Source organism: Aethina tumida, chromosome 5 (genome assembly GCF_024364675.1).
Source record: "Aethina tumida isolate Nest 87 chromosome 5, icAetTumi1.1, whole genome shotgun sequence".
NCBI classification, from domain to species: domain Eukaryota; kingdom Metazoa; phylum Arthropoda; class Insecta; order Coleoptera; family Nitidulidae; genus Aethina; species Aethina tumida.
Window position 1 is genome coordinate 18,326,319 of NC_065439.1, and position 17,182 is coordinate 18,343,500.

Consider the following 17,182-nt stretch of genomic DNA (forward strand, 5'->3'; position numbering starts at 1 on the left):
CAATTGCCAGTTCAATCCCTACAATCAATATAAATGAGCCTAAACAATGGGTTGAAGCTAAATCTGGTGAAATAGTACTAAAAAACTCAAGAAATATCTTAATTAAAGATGAACTATGTGTGTACCAAGAAACACGATCAATGTAATTGTCAACTACTCTCATTTTGACCAAGTTCATGAATGAAATGAAAGATGGGCTTTTCTCAAAGAAAGCTTTATAATGTAAATGTTATGTTCTACTTCGTCTATCATACAGTCCAGATATTTCTTAGACTATTATTTATTTTTGTCAGTTTTACTGTTCCATTCTGAAGAGGAAGGAAAAACAGACGTTTATATTTTTTTCAGTTCCAAGAACCCATCATTTTTTACTCCCCTAAATGACAAGGAAACGAAAATAATTAATTTGAGAAAAAATCTCCACTCTATAATAACCATTATTATTCAAGTCACACACTTTATAAATCATTCGATTAACTCAATAATTAAAAAAAAATGTCATCGATACCATATAATTACGTCCCGTACTCTACCAAACAGAAATCGATTTCCAATTAAGTTTGAACTTGTACTTGAAATCGAATTCGAATCGCGATGACGCGAACGTGTCAATTGAGTGCATTTCTGTAAAGTAAAACCGAACCAGAAGAGCGACAAGGTTGACGAGCGGCCTTCATATATTTATTTCTTTTTTGCGCTCCGGGCAACCGATTTACTGTACCGTCCGAAGCTCGACATCTCTTCCAACATTCAACGACGTTTTAAAAAGCCATAATAACAGGAATTATCTTCGTGGACGTATCGATTAAAAACGGACGTAGGCCAGTTATTATTTAACAATGCTCTCATTATCGTAATTGCTCCGTTCCCGTGTTCCTTTTCAGCTCATATCGATTTATTTATTATTTATCTTAAACTCCACTGATGAGTGGAGTATGGATTAAGCTGAATCGTATGTGGAATCGACTGGAAACCAGTTCGAACGTTTTTTTTAGTCTCGATCAGATTTTAATTATGAATTGATGGTGAATTATAAAGCAGGCGTCAGGTGTAATTTGGGTGTGGCGATACGAAACGATTCGGTTTTCGTGTTTTCCTTAATAAAACCGGAACGTTGGGTTCAGTCGTTCTCATTGTGGAATGTTCTCGATGGTTTTTGATGGCATTAAGTTTCTAGGTGTGTCCACGCACTTGTTGATAGGCAATTATCACTGTGTTCAAAAACAGGATGAAGGATTGTTATTCCAAAAATTTAATCGTTATGCTAATGACGGCACGAATTCAATTGATTTCACAAATTAATAAAGAAAAATCCGACAACATAGACTCCATCCCTCAGTGAATAAACATGACCGGTCCATTTAAGGTCCTGGAAACGTGTTCAGTATAATTTTATGTGTGCATTATGCAAAACAATGGTCTGATATTTCAGTAGGAGGGATGATTCTGTAATAATTACACGTATCATTATGACCTAAAACACGTCGCATCGAGATAATATATAAAATTTAGAGTACCTCGCCTCAATCCCGCAGGTCACACCCAAGAACAGTAGGAGAGCGCAAGGTTATGAAGGAGGAGCGGAATCTGATTTGAATCTATTAGTCTTTCCAAATTGCAGAGAAGTGCATCATTACCAAAACAACATTTACATTTATTATTCTTTGAATGTTAATAAAAACGTAAATTGAAAGCGTGGTGAAATGTAAAGTAAATTCCGGTTAAGAGGGCACATCACACCTTCCAATAAATCCAGCTCAATTTTTCTACGACATCAGAAATAGATCAAACTGGGCATTAATGCGATGCATACCTGACAAGGCCGCGATTACCAACAAGTAAACACAATAGCACCAAACCTACATCTTGTGACAAGAAATTATAATTGTTTAGCACGTGTAAAAATCAACAACAATCGTTTGTTGTTGTGGGTTGACGGATTGTTATTTAATATGAATCAGCCCGATTAGTTCCGAAATGTGAACAGGCTCAGAAATAAAACACATCTGTAAAATTATTTGTTTCTACTAGACATCTTGTTTTTCTTTTGCAGTACATTTAATATAAATGGTTATAAATTACATCGCACTTGTGCGCTTTATAATCAAAAATATATAGTACTTAAAACTATCCTTAAACCTAAATCCTAGACTAACTAACTTAAAGTAACCTAGATAAAAACAACGCTTTTGAAATTGTTAAGTACACTGGATAGCACCTTAAGATTCGACTACTGAAGAGTATCCTCGTTGAGTTAGATCCTTTGAAAGGTAAGAAGATAATACTGGTACACGTGTCTCCTTTCACTGTCGCCTCAAATCCCATGAAGTTACACATTATAAAAAAAGAACTATTTACATGCTAACCTATTGGTTGCGAAGTATAGGAACTATATATATGTGACCTACACTCATCTATTAAATGATTAACGTACTGTACGAGGTGTTAATAAGAGAATAAATAACATTAACTACTTAATATACAAAAATAATTTTCTAAACTACATAGCAATTGTTCGGTGCTTCGCATGTAAAGCGACCGTTTTAAGTAAAAAACATTTCACACGAGCTAGTACGAGCTAGAGATCACAGATTACGCCCTGGGGGCACTGTTTTTATTGTCCATTGTCGCTAATTGACGATTGCCATCGGTGAATCACAACTTCGTTCTGTGAACCACTTCGGGCATGTCCATCGTCGATTCGGACTGGAAGCTGGGATTCAAGGTGCCGTTCTTTTTGCCTTCGAACGAGACGGCGTTGGTCAACGTCGGTCCCGTTTTGTTGGCGCGATCTTCCATCACCTTTTCCACATACTTTCGTTTCTTGCCTGGGAACACCTCCGCCATCTTACGCGCGATGGGATGTACCAGTTCCGAGTCGTAGATGTCGTTTTCGCTGGCGGTAAGGCAGGAAATTATCCACCCAACGGTGATTGTGATGAAGCAACCTATCAGCGAATAGTACATGTATGTGATGGAGTAGATGTCGGCTAAGGGATTGCTGCAACAGATGGAGGCACGTGTTACATTTCAGGATTTCTTAATAAATCGTTTGAATTATTAATTAATTGGATTAATTGTTAACAACGCATAATTATGGATACTTACTCTTGATTCTGTTGCGACAAAACCTCGTCGAAAATGGGCGCCGGAGTGGTAACGGGAACGTTGAAAATCTTCTGATGCTCCGGCTTCAGGATGTGGTCGTTGAAGGAGGTGTTGCTGCATCCGCTCGTGTTGAGGGGCAGAAGCGTGGCCGGCGGTTTGGTGACCGTGAGCCCTCCAAATGTTATCCACAAAGTCACGATGTGACCGGAAATGACGCCGGCAGAAGCGCCCTATAAAATAAATTTGATTTGTTACGAAATTGCTCCTTTGAACGTCAGGTGCATCGTTTACAATCAGGTGTATCGTCCGCAACTCGATTACCTCAATTCACCCGGCAATTGTGGAGGCTCGATTCGAATGCGGGCCTTTGATGTACCTTGCACGTAAACCGTCAAATAAAAACAAAACCGCCGTCCTCGATGGACCGGGGGACTCTTTGATAACGTAATTTGTGAGCATCTGAAATTCAGAGCGACTCTGCCTTGTGTCGGTGACTCGGCCTCATCTCCTTGATCTATGGGTTATTTATGGTAATCAAAATGGATAAGCATGTAAAAGGGATGATCTCTCGTGTTCTCGCTGCCTAATGCACTAACGCAAATGTATGTAGGTATCAGATATTGTCCAGATGAGCGGCTTCGACCCTTGAACCCTCATTTTCCAAATAAGCATAGCATCGCTTATGTTGCTCTGACTTTTAAATTTTTCATTATAAATTAACACTGTATAATTTTGTTTTTGGAATTAATAGGACAGATTTCTGATTAGAGAAATGTCTTATTTTAAACAGGCTGATGCAGCTAAATTAACAATTACCCAAAAAACACGTTGACCATCCTTCTTTCTTAACAAATTTATAAATAATGCATCGCCGCACGTTCCCATTTGAGATGTCGGATGAATACACAGGACCAAATTTCCCGGCTCCCTCCGTCGCAACAGTTAATTGACAAAAACCCGGAAAAAACCACCCGATCGGGGTGTGGTGGTTTTAAAATGCACGTCTGCTAGTTGCAGTCCGCATGAATAAATTTATTCTTGAATTAAATGCACAAAACGGTTGCGGTCTGAACTTCTAATTGCATAAACGATTTTCACGTTCGGCGGAGCAATCAATCCATTTTGGAATTTATCAATCACAATTAACATTCCTCAGTCGAAGCGTACACACAGAGTCGGGCCACAATACAAATTAATATTTCATTTGAGCGCAAATGTGAGTGTGTTAACACAGCACTTTGACGATGTTGTTTTCCCCAGCACGCAAATCTAGTTTCTCTTCACTCCGTGCCTTTTGTTGCTGGCACACACTCCAGGTATTTTCTAATTACTCCCGAACCACGAGACGAGAAGGAATCGAATTACACAGCTTTGTTAATGGTTTGATTAATGGTGATCAATATATTTTTTGCTTTCGCATGTTCCGTGTGTGCAAGCAAACAAGAAAAATGGAACCTTTCGAATTAAGTCTGTTACTCCGTTTGCTTTAGGCAACATTGAAACTATTTAATAAAATTAAACGAACCCCTCCGTAATTTGTAAAAGCCTGTTTCCCCTCGTCTCTTTGACGATGACGGTTTTGCACGCAATTCCAAACAAAATTATTACGGGGGGAATTTTTGTCCGAAAATCACTGCGACGAAATTGTAATTTAATAATCCTTTGGCACAACAATAATTGCATTACAACTGGTCCGGAACATCCGGAATATCGCATCCCAGAAATGTGGGTGTGTGTGTTGGAAAGTTTGCGGTGATGCAAATAAACCGCAAAAATTACAAAGGAAATGAATGCTAATGGATTTTGGTTTTATTCGAATAGAGTCGATGGCGCTTGCTATTTTGTAATCTATTTGTAGATTGTGAGCTTCAAGGTAGCTTCGGAGAATTATTTCCTGAAAATGGACCGAAATAACGGCACCGAGTCCGTTGTAGCGATTAAAGGATTTCACTATAATTAATTGACTGCTAGCTCCGCTTGTTCCACACTTACCACACCACCATGCCGTACCCCAATTAAGCCCGTACAATGTTATATTTCACTGTGCTCACGTGAATTGATATTTGTTTACATTTAAACATTATTAATGAAAAGCATTGGCCCCCGTTTTAATAAAGATTCCGCCATACTGAACACATAATATTTTATTAATTTAATGAATATTAACGATACTCTATTAAAGAGAACAAAAGTTTCACCAACAACGTACACACATCATTTTAATGATGCTGGGATCAATATTTAATATACTGTTTATTATTTACTAGCATTTCATGTTTATCTGCCAAATTATAAAACAGCAACATTATCAATTAATATTCAACCCGTTTAATAATAGTGGATAACAGGAAGACTGTTGATTATTTAGTGATATATAATGAATAATTCATCCCCACAGAATGTGGAGACTCTTTCGACCAATAATGCAGCAGCCTAATGATAAATTTAATATTCTTTGTGCTTTTTATAACCAGTAAAGTACCACCCCCTTTTCGTTTCATTTGTTGGGAATCTATTGAATAAATGGAACGTCGTAACATTATTTGAATAAAATTGAAAGCATCAGGAGTATTATGTTACACTTTATGTTCACATTATCCGCTAAATCTGCGAAACTTTATTTTCGCAGTCTGCGATGCTTGTCACGTTGTCAGTCCACTTTAGGGTCTACTAAAGGACGAAGGGTGTGTTGATACAATGCGGAACGTATTCAGTTTTGTCATTTAAATCGACACGGACGATAAAAGTGTGCCGACAGGGAGACACGTACAAGTTTACAGGATAAATGCGTTACGTCCGATTTGAATTCGAATCCTGTCGTACGTGAGACGGGGATCGAGCAATTAAAATTGTTGTGCGGCAGTTTTTGCGGTCGGTCCTGTTGATTCGGATGCACTCGAACATAAGTAGGGGTGATTTATGGTCCGGGCTTCGTTAAAATTTATCGCCGGTAAATCACTTTATCGAATTAATCCCCTCGGTGAATTTTTAAATTTATACGTCCCGATTTAAACGTACCTTCCAGTTGGCGCAGGGGATCAGGAGGGCCATGATGAAGACGCCGAGCAACGGTCCGGAGGTGGCGGAGGTGACCAGCATGGAGGATTCGATGACGCCGTCCAACAGACCGACGCCGAAGGCCATGCACATGATAACGAGGCCCAGAATCACGCTGATGATCTTGATGGCCCACAACTGGTGGCTGTCCTTCATTCCCTTGAAGCACGGGATGGGGCGGACGAAGTCCTCGAACGTCACCGTGGCCAGGGAGTTCAAGTTCGAGACGTTCAAGCTAATAATTAAGTTAGGGTTAGGGTTAGGTTGGGGTGTTTTATGACTTTCGATTGGGTTACCTTAAAGCGCCGTTGAAGAGACTGGCCATGAAAAGACCCAGCATACCCGGCAGATAACTAAAGCGGTCCTCCACGTAGAAGGGCAAAATTTCGTCGTACTTTTCGATGTAGCCGGAACTGAGGGGGTCACAGCTGGCGTAAGTGGCATACACCACCATTCCCACCACCCAGGATAAACTGAACAGGACTGTGATGACTGGGATGTTGCACATCAAAGTCCTAAAAACAAAGTCAGTGAAAGGTTTCATGGTATACAATTAAAGGGGTGTATAACTTACTTGGTGACTTTCTTCTGCGAGTCCATGCTGCAGTAACGTTGGACGAAGTTTTGTTGGCAGCCAAAAATGGACAAGGACATGAATAGTTGACCGAATAGAGCTGATGTGGTTGTCACACGTATTGTTGGGTCCATATCAAAGCTGAAAGATTCATTAATTATTAAATTTAATTTCGATATTAATACCTAAAAATTAATTATGTTTTTTCAGCATAAACATGGAAATTTGCATTTTATAATTATGCTGAATTATTTATCACCGAAACCGAAATTATTAACTATGTACAATATGTTTTTCATTGAATTTCGTACACAATAACAGTCCAATTAAACGATCCATTTGATAAATTGATCAAACAGAAAGGACTGTGTTAAACAATAAATTTGTTTACCATTTCGGAGGTTAATTCATTTTTATTCAGTAATCTGGCCTGTTTGAACAGTCGACTGCTAGTAATGCACCACATAAATTAGAATTAAATTTGAATCCACATTTGTTGAATGCCATTACAAAAACAATCTTTACATAAAATCAATGTTTGTTCTCGTTTATTCAAATTATGTTTAGAACGTTGAAAACGAAGGGTGTGGAAGTAAATGAAAAAATCTTTGAAAGATTGATAAACATAAATAATTTACACTTTCCCTAGTTTTAATAACAGCCCACGTGACAGTCGGGGGGGCGTAATTCGTTGCTACTGTGCGCCGGCCGTATTAAAATCCCCCGGCCCGTAAATAACATCGCCCGATAGTAATTTTAATTCTTGAGCATTCCAAACATTAAAATTGTTTCGTTTACTTTATATCGGTATTAAAATCGATGCGGCCGATATTCAAAAGGAACGGGGGGCGAAATGAAAAATACGCAGCAGATGCTGGAATTTTATTTAAAAGTGTAGAGGAGCCGAAAGGAAAACTGGAAAGTTTTGCGCCCGGGAGAGCGCACCGAGTTTTGGGAGCAGATTGTGTAAACACATAAAGAACAGAGTAATTCGGCTCCAATTCAGTGGCGCACAGACTCTAATCATTCGATTATGGAACGACTCAATTTTCAAGAGAAGGCGCCCCCCCACCCGCCTCACGCCCGACCTCCCTCTGCGGTTGCAATCTCAATAGAATTATTTAACTTTTCTGACTAAGGCAATTTTTTTCTTCTTCGCCGAAAGTAAATTGAAAATTTCCGCCATTTTCGTTCGCCATCAATTTGGAGTGGCGTTTTTTTAACTATTTTAATTAATTTTTGAAAGTTGACGATGGAAATGAAGCTGCGATGTTAATTGTAGGTTTGGAAACGTTTTACGCCGGAATCCATTCCGCCGAACTCGCCCCGAATCGTTTTTAATCTGCATAGGAATTCTTCTTAAGTTCCTAATTGTTATTTATGTTACTTATTTCCCCGGAAATATAAAACTAATTAAAACTCGCCGAAGGAGCTGTTTTCGCGGAAGTTTCGAATACCGGTTGCGCCCATGGTGGGAATTATTGGCAAAAATATCTGGGCAGCAGGCACAATAACATTATAATCCGTTATTAAAATGCGTCTTCATTAAAATCCGCTTTCGGTACGTCGACCAACTTCTGGCCCAAGTTTATTAAAACGACGTCGACGTCGCGCATTTTCTTACTACCGATTACTCGAGTCGGTCCTCCTCCTCTCGCCCACGCCGTCCGCACATCTTTGCCGTCTCTCTCGCCGCCCGACAAATTAAAACAATTAAAAGTTGCCGACTTTCGCGCCCAAAAACCCATAAATATAATCTTTGACATTTAATCCTTTGCTGAAACATTAAATGTGGGCCGGCGGTGTTTGCGCCCGCGGCAGTTGGCTGAAGGGGGTGGGACACATGTATTAATTATTAATCCGATTTATTGGCCCCATCATTATTTGGACACATAGACGATCCGATATGTATACAGTTTAAAATTAATAATTGAATTGTCAAAAACAAATCGTTTTGTCAACGGCAAATGAAATATCCATTCGTTGGCAGATCATATCAAAACGTAGTTATTTAACGTCGAATCGTGTTTAAATAATAATTTGGCTAAATTCATAGTAAACAAACTATTACGGTAATTAATAATTCTAGTTATCTAAATTGTATTGTAACGTAAAACTTTGTTAATGTAAATGAAATAATTAAACCGCTGTTATCAAATATTGAGCAAAGATTACACAGGCCAACAAACTTATATGTTTTTTGTTGTTGTGGGAATACAAAAATATGATTTGGCTTATTTTTAATGTGCTGATTTCAAAAATGTAATTACATTTCGTCTGTTTGTTTTAGTTTTTAAGATATAGAATATTTGAATTTAGGCACTATAGTAGAAATAAAGATACCTATTGAGGTCACACCCTTAATAATTAGTGAAATATACCTGCAATTACACATGAGTCGACAGAACTTCTTATGTCTTGTTATCTAGCTATGGATCCATATTATCTTCTGATTATTTGTGTCTTACCCAGTTTAACATGTTCCAAATTGTGTATAAAATGTATATTTTGTATACAGTAGGAAAAACGTTTGTCTCGTCTGAATTTAGAGAGAGACATCATGCATGACAGAGACAGTAGAAGTCTGCCCCATAGTGGGAGACTTACTATCTCTATTGCATATGATATCTCTGAGATGGATCTTTTGTACCGTGTATTTACGTTGTTTGGTATAAAAACACTGAACAAAAGCATCAAGTAGATGAGTAAATAATTCAAAAATATGTTTGAAAGGAAGTAGAAAATCTATTTCTTACTTTGAAAAACTTATCAATCATTTTTTGGAGTTCATTTGGGAGAGTGAATAAATCTTTTGATTTACATTTCGTATGTAAAACATGAATTGAAAATTGTTGACAATAGACCATAGGAACGAGATAGTGTCCAATGTTTGAAGTATCAATCATCAATAATTTGGATGAAACCATAAAATTATCGCAATTATTGATTTTTTGTCTCATAAATATCAAATATATTAATAGAAACAAATCCATAGGACGGTCAAGAATTGTGAATTTGTGTTTGAGATCATTTTCATGCTGAAACACGTTTATTGAGAGCATCATTTCTTTAATATATGAGAGCAAATTGGTATTTATTATGTCTCTGAACATAAATCAGTAAAGGAGTTTATTTGGAAGAGTGAATAAATCTTTTGATTTACTTTTCGTATGTAAAACATGAATTGAAAATTATTGACAATGGACCATAGGAACGAGACAGTCTCCAATGTTTGAAGTATCAATCAATAATTTGGATGAAACCATAAAATTATCGCAATGATTGATTTTTTTGTCTCATAAATATCAAATGTATTAATAGAAACAAATCCATAGGACGGTCAAAAATTGTGAATTTGTGTTTGAGATCATTTCCATGCTGAAACAGGTTTATTGAGAGCATCATTTCTTTAATATATGAGAGCAAATTGGTATTTATTATGTCTCTGAATATAAATCAGTAAAGGGGACTTAGAATTGAAACATCCCCATAACATAATTGAACCACCACCATGTTTCACTGTTTTGAGTGAATGTGATCCTAAGAAAATCAAAATTGGACTTATTTTTAAAGGAAATCATGGTTTTTCTTGTATATTTGGAGTTAAATGAATACCCATTTATTAATCATCCTTTTTCGATCCTTCAAGTAATTTAAGCAAGTCCAAGTTGACTAAGATTGAATTGTTTTCGAATTATCCAGTTATTGTTAGACGAAATTTAATGGCTATTTTAGATTCGGTAGTCAATATATGTTATACTCAGAAAATGTTAAAAAATTATGTTGGATTAGTTATTCTTTCAATTAAGTTTTGAGTATTTTTTATGGATGAATACTTACTTGAAAAAGTTGAGCCTTCCGTCTTCATAATTTCTGGTGACTACTTGCGAAACGCCGCCAACTTCGAAGCACCCTTGGAAAATGATGGCCACAGAGAGAGCGATCATCGTCAATCCTTGCATGACGTCGGCCAAAATAGCCGCCTTCAAGCCACCCTAAAAAAATAATTAAGGTTTCATACAGCGGCGAAAAAAATCATGGGGGAATCAATGGACGAAGGCAAAGCAAGTAATTAAAGGAGGTGCTCCTTAAAATTCAAAAGCGTCGCAGATTAAAACATCTTCATTTATAATCGGACAACAAATATAAAACGCCCCACTCCCTTTTAATTGAACGGCTGAAATTCACGGCGAGTTGATTTTTAATTAAAAATCAGCAATACGAAACGGGAGTCCGCACTTCAAAAAATGTTCGATTCGATTGATGGGAATTTATTAATAATCGGGTTTTTGTTCGCATTGTCTTTTAACGCTTTTGGCAGGAACTAATCTATTCTTTTGCCCGTTGCACAACAATTATCCCGATTCGGATTGATTTAATGGATGGAAATGCGAAATGGACAATATTAAGTTTCGACGGGACGCGTCGGTGCAATCGGAAATTCAATTTTCGCAGAATTATTATTTCGCCAGCGGTTTTGCGAAATTAAGATCGATGTGCGGAAACATATTCATACATCACTGACGCAGAAATTTACGCACGCCGAACTCAATTTTAATTAATAATCCGCTCCCGTTTGTTCGTACCAGCGAAATAAACAATTAATTTTGCGTTTATAAACATAATTGTTCAAGCACTCTTTACAATACCCGGCGTTTTAGAGCACACAATCGAAACTAAGAACGGGAAACAATCGATGTTCGTTACCAAACTGCGGCTCATTGAATGGTTTTGACGTCGAGTGGTCTTATTTCATGAGGAAATCACATAATGCACCGGCAACTAATTAGTTATGAACGGCCTCCCGTCTAATCATTACACACACGTGGATTTGTAGGTTAAGTTGAGGCAGCATCCAGTCTTGAAAGTTAGCAGACATCTTCCGATATGTCCGATACAGTCTCAAAAGGGCTGTTCGAGGCCTCGCAAACTTCGCAAGGGGTCTTTTCTTGTCCATTATTCACGACCTAATGACTTGTCTGTGTGCATATTTTAATTGTAAATCAAACGATCCGAAAACTCCGGGCAAGTTTCGACCATCGACCCAGGCCTTTGTTATCAAATATTTCAACCACTAATCAACAACCAGTCAACCTATGAAAAAATGAAGAAGTAGAAACGCTCTTCAAAAACGCAATTTAAAACCTTCTTGATTGACCCATAAATAATCGGGGAGGTGATGTCTGGTGATGCGGGATTAAGCCAATCGCTTGCTAAGAAATTTGTTTCCCAACTTATTACACTTGGACAGAACAGGGTCTGATAAATGGATCTACATTATTTAAACTCAATTATAGCAGAACACTCCCTGGGAGGATATCAAAATTTATACATGTTACGTTCCGAAATTAATACAATCCAAAGTTATGGGAAAACGAAATTCATGATTAAACTTATGGGACCAAAGGAAATTTTGATTAGAAAATGTTTAATTACACCCGAAGCACTAAGGATTCTTGCTTTCAACTGTTTTTTGCGTTAAAAATAGCGAAGGTGCAATTATTTCTTTGTTGTCCTTAATAACATTTATGAAAGACGATGAAAGGATAAATACCCGAGATAAAGGACTTTATCAACGTCTCCCCTAATACAGGTGTTATTAGTAAGGGGAGAAAAGATCAGCGCCGTATTTATATTTTACAATTGTTCCACGGGAAAATATCAAATTCTTCGGCCACCCGCTTTTCGCTTTTCTTTAAGTCGGCTCAACAACAGGAATAAACTCGTCGGTTTATTGTTTCTTTCAGACGGCGAAATTCGCCTAAATATATAATGCGTTTTAATTAAATTTCGCCCGGAATTTTCCTTCAGATCCGACATGAAAGGCACATTAAATATTTTGATTTTAATGCCGGCATAATCCTCGATACGGGACGCACTTACCAAGATCGTGAACACGATGCTGACGAAGGTTATGCCGACGATCGAGGCCCAGTACGGTATGCCGATGACGGTGTTCAGGGCCACGCAGGGGGTGAAAACGGTGACGCCCTGGTTCAGCAGTTGCCTGATGACGTAGGTGGCCGAGGCCAAGCACCGTACCAGTCTAGATTTGAATCGCAGGTCCAGGTATTGGTAGACGGAAGTGATGCCGAGGCTGAAGTAGACGGGGACGAAGATGAAGCACACTATCGGGTAGGCGAGCACCATTCCGTAGAGCGTCTCCCACATGGTGCTGCCCCTGTAGAACAGCTCGGACGGGTAACCTGGAAAATAGAAACTGTGAGGCGACTGACCGGCGGAAAATTTTGCCCGGGAGACAACATGTTTTGATAACGGGCACTTTCACAGAACTGTGTCATTAGAAACAACGCATCGAAAACAAACAAATCGATTCACGCTTAATCTCGGATAAACACTTTCGAGTACCGCCGGTTAATTATAAATCGGTTGGGTAGCGAAGAAATTGTTATTTTTAGAGGCTGATACGTGTGTTGTTCATTTCCTTGGAAAACGCTTTCTAAGACAGATTCGGACTGAATTTCTATTTCGAAAGAGTTTATAGGTTAAGGCCATCAGTTCTGGCATCAATCCACCAAAAATTAAAAGAATTACATTGATCTTGTTCTGGTTGGAATAAAAAAACTGAAATAAATTAAAAACAACTTTAATTAAAATGCCTCGTTTAGTTTTCCCCGTTTCGTCCATTCCCGTTTATATTATTTAAACTTAAAAAAAATCGTTTTATAAACCAAAGAACGGCGTATTTACTCGAGTAATACAGAATCACTGCATAATTTAAAAACGCATTCTATTCCTTATTACGGACCCTTTCGTATCTCACTGCTGAAATATTTAACGTTTTTCCAGGTATGCATAATCGCGAAATAACTCGACTTCAATATTCACTTATAAATATTTCTTTGGCCTCTCCGGCACAAAGCGCCTCTAAATACTTATCTCCGACACATTTCAATTCGCCCAAACGAATATTAAACCGTAAATTGCGTAATGCATTATTATAATAATTAGGGTAACAATATTAATGAATTGTTACAAATAGGGCTTTAGCCCGCAATTTATGATAAACCGATTTAAATTGGAATTTCGATAACGCAGCATTTTACATGTGTTCATTTAACCAATCCAAATTTATATAAATAAGATATGATACGGATATTGTAATTATTGTTTTAATTAATTACGTTCAAATTAACTCCATAAATTAAATTACACGCAATATTAAAACATTCGCGTTGCACACACGAATTATTGTTTCGTGTTTGTGTATAATTAAGCACTTAGATTTGAGATTTCGGGCGCCAATTTTATTAAGCGACACATTATCAAAACAAGCCCTAAGAAAACAATGCATTAATCAATTTTCCATTATGACTGTGATTTTTATCCGGACGGAATAAATTAGTTGCTTACCGAGAAAGGATCGGACGCCCAGCGTGCCCCTGGCGATGCTCAGCATCATGGCGGCCATTGAGACCTTTCCAGCGGCAAAGACATAGTCGGCTTTCGTTTTCTCCTTGGGGCCGAAGAAGCGGGAATAGACGGCCACGAAACTGCTGGCTATCACGAAAATGATGAACACCAGGTAGTCCCATATCATCGACGATGAGTCCTTCGACATGTTGATGAGCTTGTGATACTTATCCTTCGGAAATTGTGACTTTCTGCAACAATTTTATGGTTGTATTGGGTTGATCTTTGCTTTTGTCTTGCGATGAGCGGTACTAAACATTTTTTGGCGAACCTACATGCTATATAGTTCCGAAATTGACCAATGTTTGCTTTTAGGTAATCTGTAAGGAATTAATTGTCTGAAATTTGAGAAATGTCATGTTTATTTTAGATAAAATGTGCATGTTAGATTAAAATGGATTCGTGATCCTGAAATGTTATACTTTACTAGAATGGCTTCAATGACGCAAGTTTGTTAAAAAATTAGTGAAAATATTAGCATTCGGATTAATTATCTTGTAAAAAAACAGTAAAGACACTGTTTAATGATTAAACAATATTACTTCAATGGTGAAATGATAAATTTGAAAATTTTCCGTTTATTTAATGTGTTTGTTGATATTATTTAATTAGTTCAATGTTTCGGATTACTTAACTTATTTAATTTTTTAGATTCTTTCATTTCTTTGAAGTCTGAAAAATTTTTATGACGCACATTTTATGACACTTTTAAACATTAACATTATCAATGTCAATATCTATTTTTTATTGATTTTATTTCTTGAAATTTATTGATTTTTATATTTTTAGATATTTTGTGGTTCACTTTTTATACAACCTTGAGATTATCTTTAATCGATTTACTTATCTTCTCTGAAATTTCTTCCGGGAATCTAATTTTAATTAACAACAAAAACAATTAATACTTAGTTTTATTGTCAAAAATTTAAACATTTTTAGAGAATTTAATTTTTTCTTGAAAAACTCCATTTGATTTGAATAGCAACATTGATCTTATCTTTTCTGAAATTTCTTTTGGTGACCTAATTTTAATTAATAACAAAAGCAATTGAAGTAAATTTTTCCATAATACAATTTTTTGTTAGTTTTAAGGATTAAAATCTATTAATATTCGTCGAATTTTTATTGAATTCTTCAGAAGAAATACTTTTATCCATTTTAATTTTTTCTACAAAACCTGGATTTTATAATTCAGTTTTTATACAGTCTTGGAATTATTTTTGATCAATTTACTTATGTTATCTTAAATTTCTTCTCATTTCTTCTTTAAAATCTTACGATTCATTTTTTATACAATTTATTTTCTCTGAAATTTCTTTGGGTAACCTAATTTTAATTAACAACAAACTGTTCTTAAAGTCTCTGATTATTTTAGAGCTTATATTGTTGAAATTTTAAATATATTTAGATATTTTATTTTTTTATTGTAAATCTCCATTTTGTGAACTGTGAACTTATCTTTCATTGATTTTGATCTTGTCTGAAATTTCCTAAACAATTAAAGTACATAAATTTTCTCATGATGCAAATTTATTTCTCAATTTTAAAGATTAATATCAATTAATATCAGCTGAATTTTTAATTGTATTCTTCCAGAATTTTTATTTATTGAATTTTAAATATTTTTGCCTTTTTATGTTTTCTAGAAAAACTGGATTTTGTAACTCAGTTTTTATACAACCTTGATATTATTTTTCATCGATTTATTTATCTTCTCTGAAATTTCTTCTAGTGACCTAATTTTAATTAATAACAAATATAATTTATCAATTAGATTGTACAAGGTCAACAAGCACCTAGTAGTACCATTTCGTAAAGACGTAATTTCGAAAATAACTCCACTTCTTTTATCGGTATTTATAAACAAAACATCAATAATAATATTATAATATTTGCTAAATGAGATAATTTATCGTATTTTTCCAAGAATGTAACTTTTTAACCACTATTTATCTTAATTACTAAAGCAAACAAAATTGTTACTCACATTAATGCACACGTTTATGATGAATACTGGTAAACGCGTGTTTTTACAAAATAAAACCATGGAAAATATTTTCATTAGCATAAGCCAAGTGTGGTTATTTCGTAAGCGCCCAACGGATTTCCACTGGATTTTCGAAATCACATTTTATCAACTCGATTTAATCTTAATTAAATCATAACACAACATACTTTATCTAACTCCACACCCATTAACATTTTACTTAGCTGCTACACGTCGTACGAGAGCATTCAATCTTAATAACGTTAACTTTTTATATAGACTTTTTGGCACGGAGTCGTTGTTAATATTTTTGGCACAAATACGGTGCAAAGTTCGGCGGTATTTTTAAGTAAAACAGTCATCGAAATAGTTGGATACTCACACTGTTTACGAAAGTCACAAAACTTTTTGTTTTGAATCGGCACACTATTGACATTTTATTGAGAACCTGCTCGTGGTCTTTTTTTTTTTTCTCGCGGCGTGTGTACACGTCCGAGAACAACAACCTGAAGATTTATTCGACGCCCTGGGGCAATATCGAAATCTTGACCTGTCTCATCGCGTAAATCACGAGAGAAAAAAAGGCAATAAAAAACTACTTCCAGCGGCATCGTTAATTTATTCGTTTGAACTCATTTGCATCGGCCGCAGATGAAAAGTCTTTTTATTAGATTTTCAGTCATACACGCAAACTACTACGAAAGTTCCAAATTGCTTCCTTTCGTTCGTTTTTTCGGTATCATAAAATACAGATACAAATTAACGTCGTTAACAAGAATACGTTTTGGAACGAATAATTAATGTGGTTAATAATGGCCATACGTAAAACCTTTTTTATCAGATTTTCAATCATACGCATGTTACTTTTAAAAGTTGCACTCATTCTTTTTTAGCACAATAAATTATAATTACAAATTAACATTGTTAATAAAAACACGTTTAGAATCAAAATAAATTAAAGTAATTTTGGTATTTATAACCAAGGGCAAAAGACTTTTTCAGTGATACATTAGCTATAGATT

The 17,182-nt window shown here is 36.1% G+C and overlaps 1 protein-coding gene across 6 annotated transcripts in view; it reads right to left on the bottom strand.

The window, feature by feature from the left end:
- Window positions 1–2,009: 2,009 nt before the first annotated feature.
- LOC109600496 (sodium-coupled monocarboxylate transporter 1) overlaps window positions 2,010–17,182 on the bottom strand; it is a 28,002-nt gene continuing 12,829 nt past the window's right edge. For 5 of the 6 annotated variants that reach the window (XM_049967274.1, XM_049967279.1, XM_049967275.1 and 2 more), the window contains exons 2-9: window positions 14,114–14,364; window positions 12,623–12,945; window positions 10,580–10,734; window positions 6,740–6,880; window positions 6,462–6,680; window positions 6,127–6,400; window positions 3,109–3,338; window positions 2,010–3,001 (exon numbers count right to left, since the gene is read on the bottom strand). In XM_049967274.1, the coding sequence (XP_049823231.1) occupies window positions 2,656–3,001; window positions 3,109–3,338; window positions 6,127–6,400; window positions 6,462–6,680; window positions 6,740–6,880; window positions 10,580–10,734; window positions 12,623–12,945; window positions 14,114–14,321 (1,896 nt within the window). In that variant the 5' untranslated portion in view covers window positions 14,322–14,364 and the 3' untranslated portion in view covers window positions 2,010–2,655. Of the gene's footprint in view, window positions 3,002–3,108; window positions 3,339–6,126; window positions 6,401–6,461; window positions 6,681–6,739; window positions 6,881–10,579; window positions 10,735–12,622; window positions 12,946–14,113; window positions 14,365–16,160; window positions 16,331–17,182 lie in introns of those variants that run through there. The other variant, XM_049967276.1, reaches the window with a different exon arrangement.